The sequence below is a fragment of the Phlebotomus argentipes genome, unplaced genomic scaffold, assembly GCF_947086385.1.
Source record: "Phlebotomus argentipes unplaced genomic scaffold, Phlebotomus argentipes genome assembly contig_15, whole genome shotgun sequence".
Lineage (NCBI taxonomy): Eukaryota > Metazoa > Arthropoda > Insecta > Diptera > Psychodidae > Phlebotomus > Phlebotomus argentipes.
The window spans coordinates 9,693,043-9,718,099 of NW_026776181.1; the positions used below are offsets into that span (position 1 = coordinate 9,693,043).

General features: G+C 38.8%; 4 protein-coding genes and 1 long non-coding RNA gene across 7 annotated transcripts; 2 read left to right on the forward strand and 3 right to left on the reverse strand.

The window, feature by feature from the left end:
• Positions 1–85: 85 nt before the first annotated feature.
• Positions 86–8,580, reverse strand: LOC132263340 (uncharacterized). Of its 2 annotated transcripts, XM_059763054.1 has the most exons (7): positions 8,457–8,580; positions 5,543–5,669; positions 3,462–3,602; positions 2,375–3,105; positions 2,028–2,303; positions 1,847–1,967; positions 86–1,784 (listed from the first exon to the last, which is right to left on the reverse strand). In XM_059763054.1, the coding sequence occupies exons 1-7, from the start codon at positions 8,521–8,523 to the stop codon at positions 440–442; spliced, it is 2,808 nt and encodes a 935-aa protein (XP_059619037.1). In that variant the 5' UTR covers positions 8,524–8,580; the 3' UTR covers positions 86–439. The 2 variants fall into 2 exon arrangements, with proteins under 2 accessions (XP_059619037.1, XP_059619038.1); XM_059763055.1 differs by lacking the exons at positions 5,543–5,669; positions 8,457–8,580 and adding an exon at positions 3,933–4,016.
• Positions 7,911–8,687, forward strand: LOC132263347 (uncharacterized). 2 transcript variants are annotated; one of them, XR_009468484.1, is made up of 4 exons: positions 7,911–7,977; positions 8,040–8,165; positions 8,318–8,504; positions 8,576–8,687. It is a non-coding gene; the product is annotated as an uncharacterized LOC132263347 (long non-coding RNA). The 2 variants fall into 2 exon arrangements; XR_009468483.1 differs by having other exon boundaries at positions 7,934–8,165.
• A 2,917-nt stretch (positions 8,688–11,604) lies between these two features.
• Positions 11,605–12,521, reverse strand: LOC132263346 (large ribosomal subunit protein eL37A). The gene is made up of 3 exons (XM_059763067.1): positions 12,408–12,521; positions 12,078–12,213; positions 11,605–11,825 (listed from the first exon to the last, which is right to left on the reverse strand). The coding sequence occupies exons 1-3, from the start codon at positions 12,408–12,410 to the stop codon at positions 11,689–11,691; spliced, it is 276 nt and encodes a 91-aa protein (XP_059619050.1). The 5' UTR covers positions 12,411–12,521; the 3' UTR covers positions 11,605–11,688.
• Positions 12,522–12,958: 437 nt separating this feature from the next.
• Positions 12,959–13,946, forward strand: LOC132262147 (gametocyte-specific factor 1 homolog). Its single transcript, XM_059761298.1, has 2 exons — positions 12,959–13,147; positions 13,216–13,946. Exons 1-2 carry the CDS (start codon positions 12,959–12,961, stop codon positions 13,507–13,509), a joined length of 483 nt encoding a protein of 160 aa, XP_059617281.1. The 3' UTR covers positions 13,510–13,946.
• Positions 13,947–17,180: 3,234 nt separating this feature from the next.
• On the reverse strand, positions 17,181–24,805 carry LOC132261922 (uncharacterized). Its single transcript, XM_059760970.1, has 5 exons — positions 24,755–24,805; positions 23,857–23,964; positions 19,149–19,345; positions 18,902–18,992; positions 17,181–18,837 (listed from the first exon to the last, which is right to left on the reverse strand). Exons 3-5 carry the CDS (start codon positions 19,236–19,238, stop codon positions 18,692–18,694), a joined length of 327 nt encoding a protein of 108 aa, XP_059616953.1. The 5' UTR covers positions 19,239–19,345; positions 23,857–23,964; positions 24,755–24,805; the 3' UTR covers positions 17,181–18,691.
• Positions 24,806–25,057: the final 252 nt, after the last annotated feature.

The window sequence follows — 25,057 nt, forward strand, 5'->3', positions numbered from 1 at the left end:
GAGTGAATCAATATCCCAGACAAAAACCATCGGAAAGTTCGAAGCAAGCGATGTTTCATCGGTGTTTCATCTTGAGCTTTTTCTCCATGCACATTCGAAATAACGACACTTGGTGTAAAAAACAACAAAACGTTGAAATTTCTTTATTGAAACTATAAATGTAAAATTGTACAAACTACAAGAGAGCAAAACTCATCTAACTGAGAAAAGCACCACCGTAAAACTAAGGGAAATGGGGAAAACAATAAATTAAAACGAAAAATTAGCCATAAACTAACGACAACGACACCAAGTCCCACTAGAAGAACCTCCACGTAAAGAAGGGAGACAGTGTGAGATTAGGGGGAGGGAGAGGAAATGGGGTTTGAGAGATTGAGGGAATTTGGAGGGATTCTACTCCCCGACTAGATAACAAACTCAGAGAGCGCCTTTCTTGTCGTCACTCTCTGTCGGCACTGTGGGCAAAAGTGAGGGGGATGAACTTGCTGCCGGCATTGTGATGGACTTCTTCAGCACTCTCTGTGACCAGAGGCACCTCCACGTCCTCCTCCGACGCGGTGGGCAGCTCAAAGTTGTAGGGAAAGTCAACAGAAGGTGGGCGATATGTGGGCAAATCGATGCGGATCACATTCTCATCTTTTGACTGATCCTTCTTAATCACTTCCGGCAGAGTACTCGGTGGCACGACATCCTGCAGATTTGTATAGTACTTGCTGTCAGAGGCGGATCGAGGTTGAATGACACGTGAATCATTGCTGGACTCATCTCGCATGGGTTCATACAGATTTCTGGGACTTGAGGCGTTCTCCACTTCCGCATGTGTCAAGGGACTCTCTTCCTTGGCCGTCACATTAATCGGCGCCACAGTGGTGGTGTTCATGAGATTCTTAGTCACAGCATCAGCAATCTCAGCTTGTTTGAACTCCTCCTCGGTGAGGTACTTGGGCTTCCGGTCATCCTTCTGGGCGGCAAAGTTGAAGAACCTCGGAGCAGTTTCGCTGATCAGTGGCAAGAGAGTAAGTCTAGCGTAGCGCTCAGCTCTCTCCAAAATCTCCCCCAGACGAAATGGAAAGAGCTGCACAGTGAGGAAATTACCATCTCTGGACTTTCTCTTCTCGCCAGCAGATCGCGCGTCCTCCTGAGACTTATTCCGAATCCTGGGTGTTGTTGAGCGCAGAACAGGCTCCAGAATCTCATCAGCCGATGCCTCCGTGTCGAATCTCCGACCCTTTCCACTCTTTTGTCTCTTCGCCTTGAGGATTGGCTCAAAAATCTCCGGTGGATTGTGCGTTGTGACAATCTCCTCAGGGAATCCACGACTCGATTCTGTACCAGATCCACTCTCAAGGCCATTCCCCTCCACATGTTGCCACTTGGGATTCACACTGTTCTCCCTGTCATCACGCGCGAAGCGCAAATCTTGATCATCATAGACTCCATACGCATGATTTACCTCATTTTCCTCACTCTTCTTGTCATCAATCCGATCGAGAGGACCCTCCTCCAGATCAATCTCCTCGGGAATGTGACAATCACCGGGCAGGAGTGCCAGCAGCTCTGGCTTTCCCGACTCGAGAGTGAAGAAGCGCTTGCAGATAGAGTAGCTACGGCCAAAGCTGTCCGTCAAGATGACTTTATAAATATTCCACACGGGCAGTCCCCGAGATAGCCATCCACTGTAGGATTTGTAAGTGAGTGCTATGTCAGTGGGAAAGCCCAGAGCTGGATGTGGCACAAGAATACGCGAAAACCTCTCCCCAGCGAAGAATTCTGTATCGTCTTTTCTGAAAGAAAATACCCCGATTTGATGGAAACATTCAAGTGTGCTGATTGTATTCTATCTTACTCTGTGATGGTGAAAGTCTCATTGAGACCTCCTTCTCCGATCAGAGTCACTTCCCAACGGCCGAGAGATCGCAGAGGAAGTTCACTTAGGGCGCTGAAAATCTCAATATTGTACTGATGAGCTGCAGACAAAAGTGGAAAATTAGAATTGTCTTCAAACTGATCATTGAAATTAAACCCACCGCAAAACGGTTCCTCCTCTCGGGTCACCAGATACAGTTGCCCTCTCCCTGTGGACCGATCGGCATAGTATCCCATGTTGCCACATCTAGCATCTGCAGAGATCCCTGTTGAATTTGAGGATTGCTTGCACGGGAAGCATTTGCCCTGCAAGAACTCATCATAGCTGCCACAAGGGAAGGCTGGAAACAAACATCGTGGCGCCACGGAGTCTATGAAGAATTTGTACGCTCTCCTGTGATTGCATAGAGATCTTCCCTCCACAGAAGCAGCTGGAGCTGTAGTATAAAAAGTATTAATAAGAAATGGTATTTATTATGACTTTGTGCGAAGTTAATCAATTTCTTACACCAAATGAAGTCAGTCACCGCTCCGACAAACAAATTCGAGCATCCGTGCTGAACTCGGCCTCCATTGGGATAGAAGTCCACGTGACCCATTGGTTGCCAGGATCCCAAACCGCCCAGGATCAGATTCTCTCCATTAGAATGGATGACGTCAACGAAGTTCGCATCGCTGCTGTCGAGGCGAGCTTTAGGGTGTTGCGACTCAAAGAGCGGTCCCGCCGGATCTAGTCCTGTGATTCTGCTTAGTCCAGGCAGATCGGCTCCTGCAAATCCCGCCACATGTGCGCCCAAGCTGAAGCCTATGACGTGCACTCGAGACATTTGCAGACCACGATGCTTCTCCAGAGCGGCCAGAAGTTGAGCCAATTGCTTCCCCACGAGTCTCGTGTTGGCCGACGCTTTCACGTAGTTGGGCAGCGATGCGCCCTTCTCCCAATCCACGCAGATCACTATGCAGTCCTCCACGGCCATGAGGGCAGTACGCATCTCATAGATCCACACATGAGGACAGCTGGAGCCGAAACCGTGCACAATCACGCGCGCCGAGAGAATCTCCAGGCCCTCGAGGCTGTCCAATGACCGCCGAAGAGAAGCCTCCGGGGAGTTCGTCGGAGCGATGGTCGTTCCATTCGACTCGTTCAGGGCAGTGGTGGTTTCACCCGTCGGATGGTCATCGGTTCCCACGGCGGCGGAGATGTTGAAGTACGAAAACTCCACGAGCGGACGATCGCCTCTGCAAAAATATAGCACACGTGCAAATAATTGGCTCATTGTTCTCCCACTACAATGAAATCATTGATACTAAATAGAGCCACAAGAAGTGTTTGTGACAAATCAATTGCTACAAAATTAGCGTCAATTTAATGTTATTGTTGAGTTTTCTCCCATTTATACACTTTCTTCCACAATTGCATAACATATTCTCCAAAATACCAAATACAAAAGCTCAAAGTATAGTAAAAAGCTTCCGGAAGAGGAAAGAATGCAAAATGAAACAAATTACCGGTTATTTTCGCTCCACTATCGCATTGTCTTTCGTGATTTCTATGCAAATTACGGCTGCAAGAGAAAAGTCGAGCAAAAACTCACCTGTTTTTCGTGGAATAGAAGTAAAACTTAGTGTCAATCTCCTCCGGAGACGCAGGCAGCATGTCCAGATATCCGAATGGACCAGAATCCTCAAAGCAGCCCAAATCTCCGTAGCAAACGCGTTTCTCTTCGCGTTTTCGCCTGCAAAAAAAAGCATCGAGCAAATTTAGGTTTTGCGGTGAGTTCAGGAGTTCAAGGTTGTGGCAAGTGATTTCGAAATTACATATGAGAAGCTCTGGGCGGAGAAAAAGCACCGCGGGAAGTCACTTTTGTGCTCTGCCTCTCTCTTGCAGATCTTTCTAAATTGTACCCATTCGTCTGACGGACGAGTGAATGGCTTAATTGTTTGGCTCTTCCAACGCAAAAAAGATCGTGATGATCATCGCTGATGGTCAAGATCACGAAGAGTATTTTCTCATCACAATTTCGCCAAGTGTTTCTTGTCTTTTCTATTGAATTTTTAAGTATGACCTGCAAAGGACTATGATGTATTTCAGCAGCAAAAGCTTCCGCATGCTTTTAGCTGTATGATCACATAATTCATTCCTTGCAAATTGTGGCAACTTTCTCTGATCATGATGCGAAAAGTTGCAAGACAAGAGCTACAAACTCTTGAAGACACGAATTCAGAGAGAATTACTTGTTCTGCTATCCAAAGATTTGCTTCCTCTATGAGCAAATACAGCGTCAACATTTTAAGCTTACTATTTAAATTAAATAGATAAGGAAGAAGACAATTATATTAGTCACAAGAAGAATGATTTAGCGAGAAAATTCTGTTACTGTGCAGTGAGATTGAGTAAACAGAAATATATATCATCTCATGATAAGATGATTACATAAATGCTGTGCAGAATATAGAGAAATGCATGTGATGCAAAAGAAGTCAACTTTATATAACAATTAATAAATTAGCCATAATTCAATTATCCCTGCGTTTGTCAATATTACTCAATATGACAACAAATTTCACTGCCACGATGAAGCAACTTCTTTCATCAATTGCACAATTGGCGGGACTCTTCGAAGGTGAAGAAAATTTTCGAGGAGAAATTGTGAAAGAAACGATACATTTTATAACGATTTTCAAGTACATTAAGTGTGGTTAGACACCCTAGGAAAGACTGTAAAATGTAATGCCAGACAATTATGGAGTTACTCAAAGTCATAGGTGATATGCAACCATTTTCTTGGCAGATTGTACATTATTTGCGTATGTAGAAAGTGAGAAGAAAATTACCTCATCACGAAGGAATGTAAACATATTTGCAATAAATTGATACTGATTAACTCGATCAACTATAAAATTAAAGCTTCTGCTCAATATGCGTAAAGCACAGACGTAAATTGTCAAAATAGCCAGTATAGAAATTTCATGCTCAATTAGAAATGTTAAGAATTCAATTCTACGTCAAATAAAAAAAACAATTCAAGGATTTAATGGAAGTAATACAATTCATCATACAATATGAAATAATTTGAGTTCAATTGAGAAATTGCATGAAGGTCGATCAATCTTTTAGCATTTCACATAACCCAAATCAAACAAACCAAATGGTTATTAAACAATTTCGGCTGTAAGTAATTATTTTCATGCGCCTTTGAAAAATCATTGCAAAATTTTACACTTTATTCTTCTCGTTAAGCAAGTAACAAAGAATTTTTTTTCTGAACAGAAACAAGAATAAGACAGAGGGATTTCATTATGAAATCATAAAGTATGACTGAGTGTGTTAAAAACACATAATTGAGCCATCAGTTTCGGCTAAATTTATTTGAATACTGCACGAACCTTGGCACAAGATAGTGCATTGTTCATAAATTGTCTTGCTCAACGACAGAAGAAGATGTTCTTGAGAAATATAACATGAATGTATTACAATTTATTATACTGCATATATTCAGCTATAATTTATTACTCGAACGTGCATCATTTTAAAAATGGGTTATCATTGGACATTCCACGGAGCATAATTATGTAAATACTCATAAATAAAGATAAACTCTTATCATTCAAGCACACAAGCAAGATGCTGAAGTAGCACTCAAAATATACGTGAAAATCCTTGAGGAAATCTCACCGGTGATGCTTGTGGTGTGTCTTCATCCTCCAGTCGTGCATTGATTGCTGGACAGCTTTGAGAATTTCAAAGTCATTCCTCTCATCGAGAGCCTCTTCTTCGCTCGTCGGCCACTTAACTCCATTCGCTGGAATAGACATTAGAGAATTTGTTTATGAAAAGTGGAGGAAATGAGTGCTTGAATCTGAACAGTAATTAAGAAATTCATCAGAAATGATTCGAATATACAGGAATTTTCAATTAAATTGCAACTGTGTGGTTGCATAAAATTCCTCTCCAAGCCAACCTCTTGTGCACCTACCATTTCTCTTCAAATTGATAACTAGTAGAAAGGTGTGCAGTTATAAGTAGACACATTGAGCAAAATGAAAGCTGCGCAGGAGTGATAATCATCAAAGAATACAAGCGATCAAGTAAATTATCAGCAGTGCAAGAAATTACATAAGGAATGAAAGGTTGCACTTCTGGAAAAAGTGCACAGCGTGAGAGTGAGAGAATGTTCGACTGACCCGAAAATGTAGGTCACAGAGAATGTCAAACTACATCGTGATTAAAGAAGAAAATTATGAATAATGTGAAACACCTCCACACACTCATTTTAATCTCATTCTCTTTCCTTCACTCTAGCGAAATGCACTTCTTGGCTTTGTCAAGATGTGTGTGTGTGAAGTGGGAAGAAAAAACTTTCATTAACACTCCATGCCAGACACACTCGCGAGATATATAATATTTCGCGCGGCGTTCATTAAAGTGTCCTATGTAATTTCCTTTCATCATTCACTTTATATTAGAGAGTGTGCTAAAGTGTTAAGCATACAAAAGAGTGAAATTGTGACTCTCCAAATAACGCCAAAGAGCATGATACTATCCATTAACAAGTTTAGATAAATTAGTGTCTCTTTCTGCTTTTGTGATCCATTTTTTGCTCGTCTCGTGCATCGGCGACGAGGAAGGTCTCAACAGAGAAGGAAACCATCACTTTCACCGCCTACAAAAGTGATAAAGCCGATAAAACGCATGATAGGCCAAAGCAAACTTGTAGGAGTTGTGATTCTTCATCAGTGACCTCGAAAATTGTATTTAATCAAGCAATTTCTATAGCATTGCGCGATTAATGGTAATTCAAATTCTCAAAATAGGCCAATAAACTCAAAGACAAAGGCGTAATTATGCTGAATTGGGGCAATCTTGCATTTTCCGGTGACTGCAAAAGCTGTGAACTTCCGAAGAACCACGCCTTTAATTGCTTTCCAATTAATTCAGCAGAAATATTTGCCGACTTCTCTCCGTTTTCCGCTATAAAACCACCAAGTAATGTTGACGTTAATAAGAGTGGCAAAAAGGAAATCGGAGGAAGAGAAATTTTTGCTCAAGAATAATTTGCTGAGAAGGAAAGACTCGTGCATTTTTGCCATTATACACTCAATTATTCAATAGAAATCCCAATTAAAAGCAATCGAGATCATGGACAACGTAAATTTCAATGAAACTCTTCTCAATTCAGCGCAGTTTTTTTTACTTCATTTTAGAGTCACTTTGATTATGAGTTAGAAAAGAGAAGAAGGAATTCAAAACTTGATTCAAAAGCTCTACAATGACTCAAAAAACACAACATTGCATTAAGCGAAAACAAAACCAACAAAATGCAGTAAGTCAATGAATGGGCAATTAAAAAACCCAACAAATTAATTACTGAACAATTTAATTATCACTACAAGCGAGTAAATAAGCGAATCAGCGTGTAAATATACGAATTGTATAAGAGATTTTTCAGCAATATGAATTTATTGATTGGAAATCCATTTGCATTTCACTGAATAACAAATTGTTGATGGAACTGTAACTACAAAACAGTTTGTTGCGAAAATAGATTATTGTTTGCAATCTTCTGAAAATCACTCAAGGAGAGTTAATGTTGAAAAAGTGTAAATTCTCTTTGTCACTTGTAAAATTAGCAATTTAAATTATAATTTTAAGCATTATCACGAAGAAAAGATCATGAATTAACGGTGGATCGCCTAGAAATCCACAAACACATTTCCAATTCTGGGATTCTGAGAGGCAAAAGAGTTCATCTTCGCTCTTTTCTTCTCTTCTATAGTCATCTTTATATTGGATTAAAGTGAGGAGGAAAGAATGGGAACACCGTTTTACTGAGAAGTGATTTTTACCATGTCTTTCTTCTCCTCATCAACAATATTGAGAACAGTCTTTCTTCTGTTTTTTTTCGGCATCGCACTTTGCAAGCGAGAAAGAGAGACTATTTCAACAACATTGTTGACCTCACGTGAAATTAGAAAACACCTCAATCTTCAATTAAATCTCGATTGTTTCACCTGAAGACATGTACTCTATTGTACAGACTTTTTGACACATTTCCACTCTCATGGGTCGCCTCTCCAATCTGATTTTACGTGGAAAAGACTTTAGTCAAGGTAAAGAGTAACGGATTGTGTTGCAATGTTTCACGAATTTATTTTCATACGATATTTTCCAGAAATATTTCTCATTTCACATCGCATTAATCAATAAAATTATACCACCAGAGTAATAAGAAATTAAAATGTGCAACATCATGATCAAAACCGGACGATGATCGTGAAAACATCAACCTAAATGGAAGGTATATTTGAAGTTTACTGAACTCGCGTGTGTGTGTTTTTTCTCCAACTCTCATACATGATTTCATTTCATCTCATTCTCTTTTGCTTCTATACTATACGATCCAGAAGAAATTACTACAGACGACATTATCGATCATTTCTCCAATTTCAGCACTCAACTTACATCAACATAATCGCGCTTCAGTGACACTATAGCGGGGAAAACGGCTTTTCTAGTAAATGCCTTTCGTCTCGGCGTAAATCAATGGAGGAAATAATATAGGAAGAGAGCATAAAAATGACTTTATTACCTGATGTCAGCAAGCAAATTGCATAAGAGACGCAAAACAGCAGGAAAGGTGAACTTGAGACGAACATATTGGGCGTCGAGTTGTTCCGTTGCACTGTAAAACTATTTTTTTTTCTTCAGATGCACCTGAATTTCAACTCACTGTCTTTTGTCACATCATCTCCAAGAGAATTTCATTAGCAAATAGCACTGCGATATATCATCAACGTGATTCACCGTCCTGGGCGCGGATTTTATAATAAATTAATTGTTTTAGTGAGTTATTTGTCCAAAAGTATTTTCTACTTTCACACGCTTTCACCACACACAATCGAAAAATGCATACGAGAAGCTGTTGAGTGGTCGCCGCCCAAAAGAAGGTGTGCACACACAACTCGCGAAAAATGAGCGTGATTTTAATTTTACAATGCCAGGGAAGAACTGGTAGACGAAGAAAATCTCAACGGAGATCTCCTTGTTATTAAATAATTGCCACGAGAGTGAATAGAATTGGAAAACAATAAATTATATTGTGATTATTTCTTACGTAAATTCAATTGCAGCGTGTGCACAGGCCTTCTTCCCTCCATTAGACCATTTCACCTAATCTTCCCACCCCCGCGAGAGCCGCAAGCACGTACTTACACTCAGCGAGAGTACTAAGCAGGCAGAAATGGGCTTTTCAAGAAGTGAAAATAGAGCTTGACATTACGCAAATATGACGAGACAGTGAAAATTCCGTTTTATAACATCTTTATTTCGCACAATCTGCGCACCTGAATTGAATATTGACTCAATCGCCAAATCATGCTCACAGATTTCTTTTATTATACCACTCAAGCGACATTACCGAGAAATGCAGTTAAAAAAAATATATTGCGCGCGTGTCTCAAAAGTACAAGTGATTATCAGTGAGCTTTTTAAAAACAAACTCCACAATAAAACCCTTTCTAAAAGCTTCAAGCTTATTTGTTCATCGTGAGATTAAGCAAACAAAATTGTCCCTATTTTGTTATTCAATTGTTGCTTTCTTGTGCTATTCTTATGAATTTTCCACCACCCACAAAAGCAGACAAATTGGCAAATCCAAAAAGTCTGCAATCGCAAGTTAATATGCCGGTTGTGATATCGACTCTACAACATGCTTAAGACTCCATAAAAATTGTAGCTTTTCCATCTGTCCAGCAAATTAATTACAGAGTTTAGAAACATCGCAGTTACAGAAATTTCACCCTTTCTTTTTCGCGCTATTGCAGAAGAAGACAAATAAGTGAATCGCGCCTCTGTCCAAATGTACGCATGCTTGTTGAAATTCATATGCAAATCTCTTTAGTCGTTTCATAGATCAACGCAATTTCAAACATTTACTGATTTTTCAACACTCACTTAAGTAAATATTAAAACTGCAGTGCACGAGAAAAAAATTGTGAATTTTATTGCGCAAAGTGACGTTGAGCAAGCGGCTAAGCTAAAAATTCTGTCTCTATAGCGAAACTTCAGAGGAACAAGTTTGTTAATTGTATAAAAACACCTACGTGATAATTTATTTCTTAATCACAGCCAATAGACGATGTTTCCTCATCAAAAACTATCCGGTATATGTTTCTGCAAGGCATTCTCGACTGATAATTCAGCGAGAAATTTCTTACTTTCTCACGTGTCGGCATCAACATGCATAATTTAGATGTGGACTCAGTGAGGAGAACGGGAAAACATACAATTTAATAGCTCTTTAATCTTCTATACACATCAACCCAATTGACCTGGTTATCGTGTGTCTTGCACACACCTTCGGACAACTTTTTCAACCCTGCAGGTGAAAATTGGTCGACTTGCAGCACAGCACGGAATATGCAAAATGAAGAGTTCATTGATTGTGGTGGCGTTTTTCTTCCTCCTCTCACGTGTAGGTGAAAAACTTTCAAAACATTGACGAGACGATGACCAACCGAATAAGTGATTCAGATACATAAATATCGCCTCACAACTTTCTTTCCACCTTCATACGCACAAACGCATTGTGGCTATCTTGTTATTGAGGAATGCTATTGCTCATCTCTTTGAGCTCTCTCACCCACAGAGCCCAATATAGCTATCAGACGGCCCATCGATTGTGTGTGGCTTAGCCAGGTGTGAGAATAGATTTGAGGGCACTATTCTCGCCTCAGAGAGACTGTGAATTGGTAGATTGATGGCTTCAGATCACCTTGACACACACGCTGGAGACGATAAAAAATACCGCGCGATCCTCCCAGCTTTATAGAGAATTAATTGTCTCGCGATCACGCACACACAAGTGATGAGGAGTGATTCTGAGAAGTGAAAGAGGCCTTCTTTCCACAACACCGCGAGCTCCGATACTCTTCACAGCGACTCCACTTGCGAACGATATGAAAGTCGCGCCTCAACTGAAACGCCACTTCAAGCTTCTCTGGTCAGGAGGCTTTCTCTGTCTCTCCCTCCCCAGCCGTGGGTTCTCATTCACTCCACATTTGGCCTCCAGCACCAGTGAACGCGCGCGCGACACAAGAAATTGTATTTCACTTGCAAGACCTGCACTTTGTCTAACCTGGAAATTCATCTTCATCGCCAAACGATTTCATTTCGCACACAAACACCACGCAGAGGGACAATCATTTCTCCATTACCTGCCATTTGGGATATTCAATCACACAAATATTTCATCTCAATTGCGAAAGTTGTATCCAAAATCCCCAAAAACCGCATCCGGGCAAATTCCTATTTGCGCCACAAAATCAAATTCTGCTGATCTCTTATCTTAAGAGAGAACTTGCAAAGTGCCGAAATCTCGCAATTTATATGCTCAAGTCCTAAAATGATCGCCTGGATTGTAAATTTTGCAATTCTCTACCACAAAAAAAGCACCGAAAGAAACCACATTTGCATAAATGACCGCATTGATAGAAGATCTGTGATAAAAGAAAGTTATGTAAAATTGAAATGAAATGCGATTTTGATATTGCAATCCAAAGACATCATGAGAGATCATTTTCTCCATTAAATGAGCATTTCGTGTTAAATAATCACGACACATTGACCAAGATATTTTGGATGCAGAAGCAATAACCTTGGAAGGATTACCCAAAAGCGGGCACCAAGAAAATTTCACGTCTTTTACGTAAAACGGTGTGGTGTAAAAAATGGAACTGTTAAATTTTCATACCAGAAAGCATGATTCGCGGCTTTTAATTCTTCAATCTTTGCTCACAAGGATTTACACAAATTCTTCCAGCTTAAGCCTGTGCCTTGCGTGGTTTAGCAGTGACATTCTCGCGGAATCCGTTGCGGAAGCGCCTCCTGACGTTCTTCAGATAGCGCATGCGACCAGTTCCTGTGGTCTTCCTCCTCTTGGCCTTCACGGACCAATTGTCTGCAAAGAGAGACACCAGTTACTCAATATTCCAACTCATACACAAACAATTTGGTCAATTCAGTCATTTGTGCGGAAAAGCAAAAACCCATTAATATCCTCAGTAAGATCAATGCGCTGTTCTTCTTCTCCACACATTATCATCTATCTGCGTTAATTGACGATGTTTTTTGGTAAATCCATCACATCGCTCAAAGCACAGAACAAACATTCCGGGAGTTCATTGTCACTTTGAGGTTATGTCACACTTACAGGACCGCAATTTAGCCGATGGATATCCGCATTGAGCGCATCGGTGCTTCTGGATGTGGTACGATGAGCGCCCACAGCGACGGCACAGCGTGTGGGTCTTATTGCGGCGTTTTCCAAAACTCGAAGTACCCTTCGTCTGGAAGAAAATACAAAAGACCACGACATTAGACAACACTGTTTCACACGTGGTAGAATTTTCACATCGCCTTTTCTCACTCAAACCACCCAATTTGCCAGGTAATTTCTACACGAAAGTGTGCTTGGGGGCTTCAATCTTCAATTCATCGTGGATTTGAGTGAGAAATCACGAGATTTATCACGAAAACTCACCATTTTTCTCGCTTCGCGATACTACCTCAGTAGTATTTGACACCGGAAAGAAATGGCGTCGCCGTTGAAGGGTTTACATCACCCGAATTGCCCGACATCACACTGCTTGACAATACCAAACGAACAGCTAACGCGAAGTGGTACGCGTGCAGTGCTCAAGATCGTCGAAACCGACTGAAATCATAATTACTCACATCGTAGAAGGCTTTATTTATCAATATTCGATTGAAGTGCAGACTTGTAAATCTTAAGATTTAATGTATTTTTTAGGCCCAATAGTGTCAAGATTTTCGCGCTTTTACAGAGAGTGGGTGAACTTCACCTGGGTTAGTAAATTCTCCTCTTTCACTACAGCAGAGCCTCACACGGAAGTTTCTGAAGTGTCAGGAGTTTGATAAACTCGAGCGGACGTTCGCAGTGCTGAATCTACAAAATTGGCAAAACTGCATGAAATCAGCTGTTTTTGGTAAGTTTGCCTCTTCAATCCGACTACATATTATTGTGCTACACGTGCTAAATCTTGGCTTCTTGTACAGATTGCGAATAAAAAAATGGCAACACCGAGAGGATACGAGAATCTCGTGGAATGTCCTTACAACCATATTCACCAAGTTGAGAACGGCAGACGATTCCAGACGCACCTCATCAGATGTCGTCGGGAATATGAGAAGTCTAATGCTACGAAGAAAATTTGTTGTCCCTTCAATTCGACTCATCTGATCAATGAGCCCGAGCGTGGGGTGAGTTTTCCTTGGCGTCGCATTTCCGGTAGAGACTTCAGAGATTCATTATCCTTTCCAATTTGCAGCTGCACATGGAAAGCTGCCCAGATCGCGTGGCTGTGGACAAGTTTGTCGCTCCGATTGTTGACTCTGTAGAGTCACTTCACAGACACAGTGGTGCCGTGAAAATGGTGCCAGAATACCTCACCGTTGACGAAGACGACTGGGATAATGATCAATCGGTTCCAGCATATAATCCACAGAAGTACTGTGAAAAGAACAATATCATCCGGAGCTGCAACGGAATGCAGCCGGCGCAGAGGAAGGCTTTCCGCCAGAACGAGCATCTTCGCCTTGGCAATATTCGTGAGAAGAAGTAATGTAAAGTGCCTGTGATTCAAAGTCCTAAAACGATCTGACACTAACTTACGGATTCTTTGCTACCGTTGCTACCTGACATTGAAGTTAACATTGACAATAGTTCACGATAATTTTGATAAAGCAAAGTGACAATATGAAATTTATATTGAAGATCAGAGAAATTTCTATTGTTTAATTGTTCAAATGAAATACACTGGTGAATAACTGTTAGTTTTTATCATGGTACAAATCAATGTAACGGCGTATTTACATGCAATCTATGAAATTCCTGAAATACCATGTCAAGAGTTCTCATCTTTAGCCGCAGTTATACAGATTGATCTCATTTAGTTCTGTTGTTTAAAAAGGAAGAATTTTTATAAGAACACTGACATATGCATTCATTTAAGTTTAAAATAAATAAATATGACGGAACGATGGTGTTTTCTTTTTTTATCTTATTTTGAAATCTTATTTTGATTCGTTCATTCTTGACGTTCTTAAAAGAATGGTTGGCACTTTTTCATGAGATTGTCTTCTGATTCTGTAGTTTCCAAATAATCGCAAACCAAACTATATTTTGGCATTATAAATAATAATAGCTTCTGCATTTTCATTAGCCATCTTATCACAAAGAAAAGATGTGATTCGCTCAACTTTGCGTTATTGTTAATTTTCCTTGAGAATTAAATTTTGTCCTAATATAATACTGTGTGGCATTAAATATGTAGATATATTGGGCAACTGTTAACATTCACTTGTCTTGTTTCATCAGTCTTCTTTTGTCCCCTAATTTCCCAATATAATTTAAAGGACACTGGGAAACATTGTCTCATCTTTCGCCCTTTCCACTTCTCTGAGAAAGATGAATTTGCGAGTATTCGTCTTGGCTCTCACGAGGAGGCAAATTAAAATTTTTAGACCATCCTGGAGACGTCATGTCGCATGGTTGAGTGTAAATCTCAGCGGGAGATTGACAATTTTATGTCATGCCCAGAAATTGGGGCGTAGAAAAGGGCAAATGCTCAAGTCCCGCAAGGGAAGCACTCTTTTGTCAATCTGAGTGTGGGTCAGGAGGAGGGACAGAGCTGAGAGCTTTTATTGCTTCTTCTATCTTCGGAATGGGTGGTATTGTAAATTGGGAGGAAAATCATCAAAGGAAACGAGCAGCGGCATCTTTTTTCTTGATCCCTCAAATATGCTCTGTGGGAAAGTCAGATGACACCGAAATCTCATTTAATAAGTCAGTAGGTCTCCCATTACTCCCCTTGCAAAAAATCCTGGGGGCTTATTTTTAATGAACCTAGAAGAGAGTGGGCTTTCTGCAGTCCAAATATTTGCTGCAGAGAGAGAGAAAAATCTATGAAGCTTTTGTGGGTGTTTTAATTAATTTAATTAAGTGTATCACGGGAAATAGGACACTTGACATGGTCCGATCCCAAAGGGCCGCAACTGAATAAAAAAAATTTCCTCTCAACTCCATTTGGGAGATTAAAATTTTAGGGGTGCCCTTGCTATATGTTATGTTCCAGCTCTTCTGCAAGCTTTCAGGAAAATTCATTTTGCACAATACGTTGAAGAATTGAGGGGAGCGTGGCACAATATATCTGCATATGTGTATAAATGTACAATTTTTAAGTCTCAATATAATTAATGACTGCTTCAAAGCCTGTAAATTTAGCAATTCCAAGTTGATTCGTGTAGAATCTCATTTTCCATAAGCATACGAGGAATCGCACTTTTCCTATGTGCAGAAATTCTCGCAAACATCATAGATCACCATTAATCCTAGGAGTGGCTCTTGACAAATTTCCAAGTGGGTGTTATTTGCGAGAAGACCGACAAGCCTGAAAAGTGTCAAAGTGCCGTGAAAAAGGAGTTTCGACCTTCAGTATCGTCAATTGTGCAAGTTCACGTGCCAATTGAGGCAAGGAGGAAAGTCTGGGGCGATAAAGTGAAAAAGTTGCCGCGTGAAGTGGCGCGAAGAAGGGCAAAAAGTCAGTTTATGTGGCAAGAAATTGTTGATTTAATAAAAATCATTTCGCACTCAGAGTGATTGTCCGACGAGATGATTTTCTTCCATTTTCCTCTCCCTGTGGTCTCCCATTCGACCTTCTATGACGCCCAAGGGACACTTTTTCAATCTCACATGGCTTAAGCGCTGCACTGGAGGTCGAAAGCGAGAAGTCTCCCTTCGACAGAAACAACGGAGAAAATGGGAAAAGGTGTGAGAACAATGTAATCTATGTGGGAAGGATGAGAGTTTGGCTTTTACACTTTGCACAGTGCAGAAAAGAGGACAACACATTTGCCTCGCCTCCGAAAATGGAGATTCGTTATTATGCGAGCTCTTGAACAAGGATGATGCTGGATAGCTTAATATGTATAAGTACCAAAACTGAGGCTATAAGCGCATTTAGTGCGACTAGTGAATTATATTTTTGTGAATTCAACCAGCTTTAATTCCCTAATCTGACTATAATCAGTAATCAGGTTGACACAATTCTGAAAAAATTCAATCCACAGAAATTGGCAAATCACTTGTCTATTCCTTCATTTGACATTATATTTTGTGTCAATCAACATTTATTCATGACTGGGAGGGATTTATTAACGCGATTAAAATTCCTGTTGTAAGTAGCTAAATTAAATGTTAAATATGTAGAAATGGATGCACCATATATGTATAACAGTTGGAATAGATTCAATTTGAAATTCTGAAATTGTCAGTTCCAATTAACAAGGATTTACGATGTGATGATATTATATACATTTATGTACATTATGTGTGAATTATGGACATTGATCATTTCAATGCAACAATTTCACTCCTGATCTGGCTGTAAAAGAGACCGAACAGGGTCGAAATATCGCGTGACAAGCTGATATATTTTCTGAGTGGGATTTCAGCTGAAAACTTGGCTGAAAACGAGCATGAAGAAATAAACATTATGGCAACGAATAAAAAATATACCACTTTATCGGAATAATCTCCTTCATTCAGCTTAAGTTACGAACCTCTTGAGATTCTCGTGCTTTCGCCACGTTCTTATCCTTTTCTTTGGCTCTTCTTATCCCACTTGCTGGTGCTTTTCTTCTCGATTGAAGCAAACATTGTAAATTTCGTCATTTCATGCGGTGTGTAACTCAAGAAATCACGCAGCAGCGCAGCGGTTGAGATAAAAGTGAGACGTGGAAAAAGGATGCCTCAGAGGATGATGATGCTCGAAAGTGTTTTGATTTAAAATGGTCAGTTTTTGTGCGAAAAATATATTATTCCATCCCTGAAGAGGGGTGGATTTACTGAGGATGGCGTGGCGGAGCTGTGAAAAGTGCTGATGGTGATGATAATATACCACAAACTGCCTAGCTCCTCTTCTCGCTCGCCTCTTCCTTCTTCCCACATCCTTCGCAGCGTGTATATGCGATACGGATGGACGGTGAATGAAATTGGACCAGACGAAGGTTAAACACTAAAGCATTGTCATGGGCGAATGAAGACGTGAAGTGGATGAGAGTGAGAGAGAGAAAGCTCCGAAGGGGGCGGAAATGCGGATTGGGCGGAGGTGGAGTCGTGGCATGTCAATGCTATATAGTGAATGAAACCGAATACCCCAAAAACCATCTGTTCCCTGAAAGCTCTGTCACTCCACGCCACATTTCCCCCTCCTTCGCGATTCGTAAATCTTTTTTACCAACTTTTTATTCGTCTTCATCATCAAATGTAAGTTTATAACATTTTTGCCTCCTCGCATGTTCACTCGTCCTTTCTTTTTAAAATACACATTTATATATATATATATCTACAGAAGATCTCCTATAAATACACATTTACATTTCTGCTCAACTACTTTTCACCATACGCAATCAGAATATTTCTCCTTATAGAATTGATGATGTGAAAATTGGTTCCATATTTTCTCTGTAGTTTTCTATATGTACAGACATTGTGATGGAAAAGGAAATATTTATTCATTGATGCCTTTCCCATTTTCTAGATAATTCAATTTCTTCGTATTTACTTTTCACACGTGTAAACTTTCATATGTTATCAAGAATAAAATAAAGCTATAGTTTACCACATTAGAATTCGTGTTATGTGCCCGACATAACACTTTCCAATTTAATGTTTTATCGTAATTTTTCCCCTCAATTTTATCATTCAAAAATTTTCGTCTTTATTTTGCTCGGAATCCAGTTAATTTTTTTTGTCAGATTTATAACTCTTCATTTTCGTGGGAATGAAAGCATAGAAAGTATTTGGCACAGTTAGTACATAAGTATTCATGTTCCTTTACCAATCATCTCTAAAACACAATTGAAACTCTCTCTTCAAAACCTCTAAAAATCACTATTCTAACCCTCAAGAAATTGTGAAGGGTTTCATTTGAAAGACAATACAGCAATAATTCTTTAAGTTGCTACAATTTATTACACCAAGAGATAGATATAGGAAGGTAAATGTGAAGATTTAGTATTGGTATAGAGAAGAAGTACATATATTTTGCAGAAAACTAAGCAAAGACATACAATAAAAATGCATCATGGTTGTTTGAAAACTTTCATGTTATTGCAGTGGATTTTGGAAAATCTCTTCCAACACTGCGCAAATATATCATAGAACATTGAGAGACTTTGTTATTCTAAAAAAATGATGTGCTCAGTTTTATTTTATACACTCTCGTGCTGAAGCATATGCAAGTATACATTTATTGAACGTTACGTAGTATAAAAAATTGGTTCTCTATATTTCGTAGTTGGTTTGATAATCTTCTTCTTTACAGTCCTATTAATTACAATAATAAGTATTACAATCTACATTCTTAGTAGTTAGTATTATCTTCTATAAATACTATAGGGACTTTCGTGCTCATTTGCATTTTTCATAAATATTCACGGTAAGTTCAATGAAATTAGAGAATAATTCACATATTATTTTACAATACTTTCTCTGTTTTATGATACAATATAATTCTTTGTGAGATAAAATCTTAACTTTCAGGAATGGTGTCCTGAATTTTAGAAATCAATTTATAAAAAGTATTTCACAGTTGAATTAAATCCATTTAGCATTTTGCTGGTTTTATCACCTCTTTATTCGTTCAGAATTTCTACGTGGATCAAATGAATATTTCCACCAAGTCTGGGACTGTGAGTGTTTGAGGGGTTATTTGAGCTTGAATTTGGCAAGATGGCAGGTAATCAGACGGCCTCGGCACTGGATTCCGTGAGGACGAGCTGGTGGATGTCCACGGCGGACCTTGTCTTGCGGGACGGTTGCAGCGGGGAAATGACAGGGGGGCCAACAAACACTGAATTTTGCCGGGGTCTGGAATACATTGGAAGTCCTGCGGAGAGAAAATGCGAGCAAAAGTCAGTGGAATTCATTTAGAACGCGCAGTATTGGCTTACCTCTTGCATAAATTAGGTTTTGCTGTGGAATTTGTCCGTGTCCCAGACTGGGCATTTGCACCGATATTCCCATCTTTGACACCGATGCTCTCTGGCAGAATAGAATCAAATCAATAATTGAAATACATGTATATTCATGCTTCAATTGATATGCAATCTCAATGCATTCTACTGAAGGTTCATAAATATTGCCTACGCAATTTCATTTTTCGGTGCTCATAAAAATTTATTGTTCTTTTCTCCTTACTTTGTTATGCACCGAAATGCTATCCATTTCGGCAAGAGGACACGAGGCTCGATGTTGCTGCTGGAATTTGGGCTGATACGGCTCCAGCATGCGGATTTTGCCCCATCGGTGAAAGAAGAGAGCAATCGCTCCCACCCACAGAATCAGCACAAACAACACAATAAGGACTTCTTCTGTGCGGACGATTATTTTTGGTCCTGCGTGAGATAAAATGTATGCGTGTGAATGCAATGAAATATTTAGTCACAAGATTAGACGACGAGAAAAAGGAGAGATTCTGGAAAGAGGTCACATCCTTCGCACACTTGGCTAGATAAGGAAGCAGATAACAAGGGTAGGAAGCGGAAGGAAGTCTAGAAGTGAGTGTGAATTTCAAAGCTATTTCCCGAGAAAAGCTCCATTTTCCTCTTGAATTTTTAAAGTATCCTAAATGGAACTGTTATATTTTGCAAATTCTTGTTTTCGTATTCCTTTTAACACTGTTTCATTGAACATTTTTGGCACTTCTGTTGGGAAGAGGAATGTTGAAATTAAATTTCACAATCTAATTGTATTACCAAAAGCAAACAAACATATGTAAATACTCTTAAAATACAATAAATTAACAAATTCTGTTTCAGTTGAAGCCATTCACTTCCGTCGGAAGAGAGAGAGAAAAGCAAAGGATTCAAATTTAAAGTTTACTTTTCTATTCTCTTCAACTTTACCGAATGAATTGTAGTATTGCGATGTTTCTTTTAACAAAATTATATCCAATAGTAAAAAAGATCTTCTTTACTGTCATCATAAGAATGTGCAAATTAATTGAAAAGACATTTCAAATGGTGTTTAATTTTTTTTTATAATCAATATCGGAGAATTACCAACATTTTTGAGTCATTCTCTTGGAATTCCACATTAATATTAGCCTCAAAATACCAATTATTGTTCTGTCTATTGAAGCCAAATCGGCATCATGAATTGAAATTCAAACAGCGAACTATAATCAATTTTTGATGGAGCAAATGCTCATATAGAGCTTTATACTGTATACACATAAAAGGCCACAATTCAACACGGATTGTATGTAAAGCAAACAATTTTTCTACAATTTTAATTAATTTCAAACATGGTGAAATAAAAAAGTGTTTTATTGCTGCAAAATTAATAATTTAATTCATTTGATTTTAACAAGTGAAATTAATAAAGCTTATACTTTAAATTGGATGGCTTTACAAAAGCTGATGCAGCTTTATTGGGATGAGCTATAAAAAACCTTGTCGGATTTTGAAGCTGTAAAGTTAATTGAACAATGTTCCACTGTTATGTACACTCGCTATATAATGGAAGCATAGAATTTAATATTTAATTTTCTCTGGGAATTAATCCATACAACAATTTCCATGGAAAATAAGAAAACACTGCTTGGTGTGAAATTCAAAAGTATCTTTTGTCCCTTAAAGTCTCTGAAGCACTGCAATTTGCAGAGAATAGTGAACTGAATGCAAACAGAAGAGTTGAATAGGATTAAGTATAGAATGTACACTGAAATATTGATCTTCGGAGACAAAGGAATTCTTTGGACAATTAGATACTTATGGAAATGTGCCGCGAATGACATTGTGAAGTTTTAAAGACAATTGTAACACTTTAATATGGACGAAATGCAAATTTATTTGAAAAGTTCACGATTCACTGTTTGATTTGCATAATCTTGTCTATATGCCAACAATTGTTTGTCTAAAACCATTCGAATTCATGTCCTTTCGAAAACACAGCAGAAAAATAAGATAAAATGAATAAATATAGGTTGAATGTGTGCTAACCTCCACCTCAGAGGCACCTGTCTGGGACATTCTTCACGATAAGGAATCCAATATTCTTCACATGACTATACAATGGTGGAACAAAACATTGTTAAGGGGATGAAAGCAAAACCTCTGCTTTATCATGTTTGATGAAGACGACACAAAATTCACAGAACACCGCATGCATTCCGTGTCTCGCAAAGGTGGGAGAAAGCTTCAAGATCCCTGAAGTATAAGTGGACTATAAAAGCAAGTTTCTCTAGAGGGGATTCTCTCGACCTTTCCGCACACACTATGGAGGACTACTTGAGGCCTTTCCACTTCCCACTGATGCTGGAGACAAACAATCTTGCGAATATCTCAATGACGAGAATAAATAAATAAATTCATCTCTGACAATATGGCAAACACAATAATAATTTTATTTTACGCCCTCCAAAAATTTCCCTCAGCTCCTGCATTGGTACGGAAACAATGCTATAAAGAATGCCATATACCATGAGAAAATCGATAAAGATTGCGATAGAATGCAGAAAGTATATGATTCAAAACATGGCCAGGTTTGAGGAACAAGAAACACTGCATTTTCAGTTAGTACGGAATTAATTGCTCCGTGTGGCGTTATAGAGAATACTGAAAGTCCTCAACCTCGTTCGCAATCGCATATGAACAATTTACACTCACATCACCATCAGGTAATTTTATCGACTTTTTCAAATAAGAGGTGGTTGAAAAATTATTTAAATATTTATGCATGTAAGTTGCATAGAGAACTTCCTTTTGTGCTTTTCACCTCAACGCTCGACGTTTCAGAGCTGAAATTTGTGGTAGAAACACCTAGAAAACTCATCAACAATGTATGCGCCAAATCAATTTTTTATATGGCAGACATGTAACAATATAAACCATGGATTGTCCCCAAGGAAATTGAGCATGTCTATCATATAGATTTTGTGATATTTGAAGCATTTTTCAAAATATGTTCAATTGCATTCGAATATATTTTTGCAATAATAAATTTATCAATCAAACACATAATTAATGCAAAAAAAACTCGTATAATTACTAATATGCAGCAACTGGAATTGATTGACAGAAGTCTTTTTTACCTCGATTTTACCATATTTTATGAGTTGCTTTGATTTCCATGTGACAAATAATTTTTATCATTTCAATTCCAAGTCGACCATAGCAAAAGCTTTACCGCCAAGAAGACAACTTTTGGCAATTTTTCATAATAAAATTAATCCAAACATATAATGAGAAACTTTGAGTAATATGAGACTGCTTTGGAGCTTTACTTACAGACTTAAATTTTAACAAACAAGGCTGACAGAAAGAGTAAAATACTCCGCAACTAGAGTATCCTTTCCACCAGGAAAATGTGATTACAGAAGCGTATTTAATCAACCCCGCGTGTCACGTCGGTGATTACGAAATATTAGCAAAATTTACCATTTTAAATAACACGACACCATCCACTAATTACAGCCTGCGTATGGAGATTTCGGAGGGTGAATTTTCCGCTGAATACATGAGCTTTTGTCACGTATTAACCATATCCTAACTATCATGAAATTACAATCAATTGTTCGAGATCGCTGGTGTGATAATTTTGAACATTTTCAGAGGTGGAGATGTTTCGATTGAAAATGCTGCATAGACTCCAATTTGGGAATTTCACATGACATAATTTCTCAACAATAATGGATCAATTTGTAACATTATTCCTTGTGCCTCAATAATTTTCTGCCCATATATTCAGATTCAGAGTCTACGAATTGAGCACGATTTATTCCATGCGTGCAGTGGAACAATATGAAATAATTATTGAACATAATGAACTTTTGTGTGAATATTTCGATTGGCTGTACGTACATGACAAACATTAAGTATTACGCTCGTATAATAATAATTTTTTTAGCCTACATGTAATGTTTTGAGAAGCATCTGCTCATTTTTATTTTCATCAGAATATTCTTTTCAGGGAAATGAAACCTTTTATTTGATAACACAAATATTACCATTGCGAATTTGTGGTACATTATCAATATTTGCTCTCTTCTGGTGAATGTGAATATGAAAGTTGGGTGTTGTTCTTTCGGAAAATTAAATCTCCACCAGGCAAATTTGCTCTTCCCTCCTTTTTTGCCGATTGCACTATCAGAATGGAAGAGCTGTGGATTGACATAGTGACGTTTGTTAGTGCAGACCTTCTCTTAATCCAGGATGGCTTGGGAGATTTCCTGTTAAGCTTCTTAACTTAAAGTATTGAGCAAAAATTTTCCACATGGAAACTACCTGGGACGTAATATGTATGTACATATCGAATAGCACGTGAAGACACGTTGTTTAGCAAAAGAAAATGTAGGTGAAATCAATTTCAAGTCTCATCCTTCTGTTCTCAAGTCTATCAATTGACTAGAGCTCTCGTAAGTCGCCTGGAAGCTCATTATCATGTCATTTGAGATTGTACATGGTGCACAAGAAGGAATTGCAATTACGGAGATATTCATCTGACGCTAATTAATTCTCGCAAGCCTGCAAGAGGATAAAAGGGGTGGATAACTTTGGAATGCCTAAAGGCAAATCCAGTAATCAGTCCATCCCCAGAGTCACACAGTACATTTGAAACACAACAAAATTCTCCAGTGGCACAGGCATTCGAGGGTGGAAGATGGGAAGTTCATTGAGTGCTGAAGGTACAATATTTTAAATGTAAAACAATGCCACAGGCTCACACATGGAGTTCAACTCTTGCAACACCCTCATTTGATTCCTGAACTGTTCGCAGGGTGTTTCGGCCAAGAGTAATCAATTGGCAACTGACAAATTGCACCCGTGACGGGTGTGAGTTGGGAATTGTGCCGGAAGTGTGACGTTGAGGGTTGTGAGCTTAAAAGTGGAACATAGAGCCTCACCATCATTTCCTGTGGTTGTATTTATTTCAATTGTTCCTCGCTGTGTCTCCGTAACCCCTTCGCTCACCTCCACGATGACTTCTGGTCCAGGCCAATTTGGGTCCCATTCTGCAAATGAACGAACGAGATGAGGATATAATCCAATTCCTCCGGCTTTGGTATGTAAATTTCAGTGTCTCCTTGCTGGGTTAACCCCGGAAAACAGATGCCCAATTTCGTATCTCCATCAGTTATCCCACAGCATGGTCACATGCTTGATACACTACACCCGGAGCATAATGTTGAACTACAAAGACTTTGGGCATTTTCTCTGCAAACTCAATTACCGAAAGCGATTTTTATGCTGCTTTTCCACTCTTCAGCCGACAAGTATCAACAGAGAGTTATCGGGGAATAAAAAACCGTTTACCACTCCAGGAAAGCGGTAAAAAGCATCCAACGAGGCTTCACCTGCATTGCATGGGGCTGGAAAGCGCGACCCCTTGTTGATTTTTAAGTCAATTGGCTCTGAAGAAGCAAACATGGAGAGCATTACGTACAAAATTTATTTTTAGCCTTGAGTGTAGAATGTAAAAATTTCACGATTTTCACATCAGTGGATTTAGCAAGAAAGTGAGAGTTGTATTTTTGGAACAATTCCCTGTGTGCACCCTTATCTGAAATCGTGGCTTTAAAAGGGGGGATTTTCACACGAAAGTTTCCCACAATTAAATTACATAGAGGCCATCATGATAATGAGTCTTTATAATAAAGTTATTCTGCCCAAAATTAGAACTTTCGGCAGTTCTAGGAACTTTTAGTATGCTCATGTTAATTGTTGCAAGATTACTTTTGTTTGTAGACTTATCGATAAGTTATTTGGATCAATTAGTGTAATAAAAAGCATAGATAAACTCACCTGCAGACACTCTGGATTGACGAGGATTATTCGTTGGATTCTCCAGCTTGAGATTCTGCAAGAAATAGAACTCAATTACATATAATCCTCAGTTAATTATTATACTATGTGAGCATATGATACACAAAAACCACTTATTAATGAGAGTAGAGTGCAAAATGTTGTGAAATTCACAAGGATATTCACAGCATATAGTGAAGTGTGTTATCAATTCAATTTTCATCAACTAATGCGACAGAGTGAAATTCTCAATTAACGTGTAAAAAGTCCCCAACAACTGGAATAATGGCAGATGCTCGACAA

Excerpts from the sequence above, each read along its gene's own strand:
- LOC132263340 (XM_059763054.1), bottom strand. The coding sequence starts at position 8,523 with ATGTTCGTCTCAAGTTCACCTTTCCTGCTGTTTTGCGTCTCTTATGCA. Across the intron at positions 1,968-2,027 it reads AGAGGAGGAACCGTTTTGCG|CTCATCAGTACAATATTGAG; the intron begins GTGGGTTTAATT and ends TTTTGTCTGCAG. Across the intron at positions 1,785-1,846 it reads GAGACTTTCACCATCACAGA|AAAAGACGATACAGAATTCT; the intron begins GTAAGATAGAAT and ends ATTTTCTTTCAG.
- LOC132263346 (XM_059763067.1), bottom strand. Across the intron at positions 11,826-12,077 it reads ATCGGCTAAATTGCGGTCCT|ACAATTGGTCCGTGAAGGCC; the intron begins GTAAGTGTGACA and ends CTCTCTTTGCAG.
- LOC132262147 (XM_059761298.1), top strand. The coding sequence starts at position 12,959 with ATGGCAACACCGAGAGGATACGAGAATCTCGTGGAATGTCCTTACAAC. Across the intron at positions 13,148-13,215 it reads TCAATGAGCCCGAGCGTGGG|CTGCACATGGAAAGCTGCCC; the intron begins GTGAGTTTTCCT and ends TCCAATTTGCAG.
- LOC132261922 (XM_059760970.1), bottom strand. The coding sequence starts at position 19,238 with ATGCTGGAGCCGTATCAGCCCAAATTCCAGCAGCAACATCGAGCCTCG. Across the intron at positions 18,993-19,148 it reads GCATTTCGGTGCATAACAAA|AGAGCATCGGTGTCAAAGAT; the intron begins GTAAGGAGAAAA and ends CTATTCTGCCAG. Across the intron at positions 18,838-18,901 it reads AAACCTAATTTATGCAAGAG|GACTTCCAATGTATTCCAGA; the intron begins GTAAGCCAATAC and ends TTCTCTCCGCAG.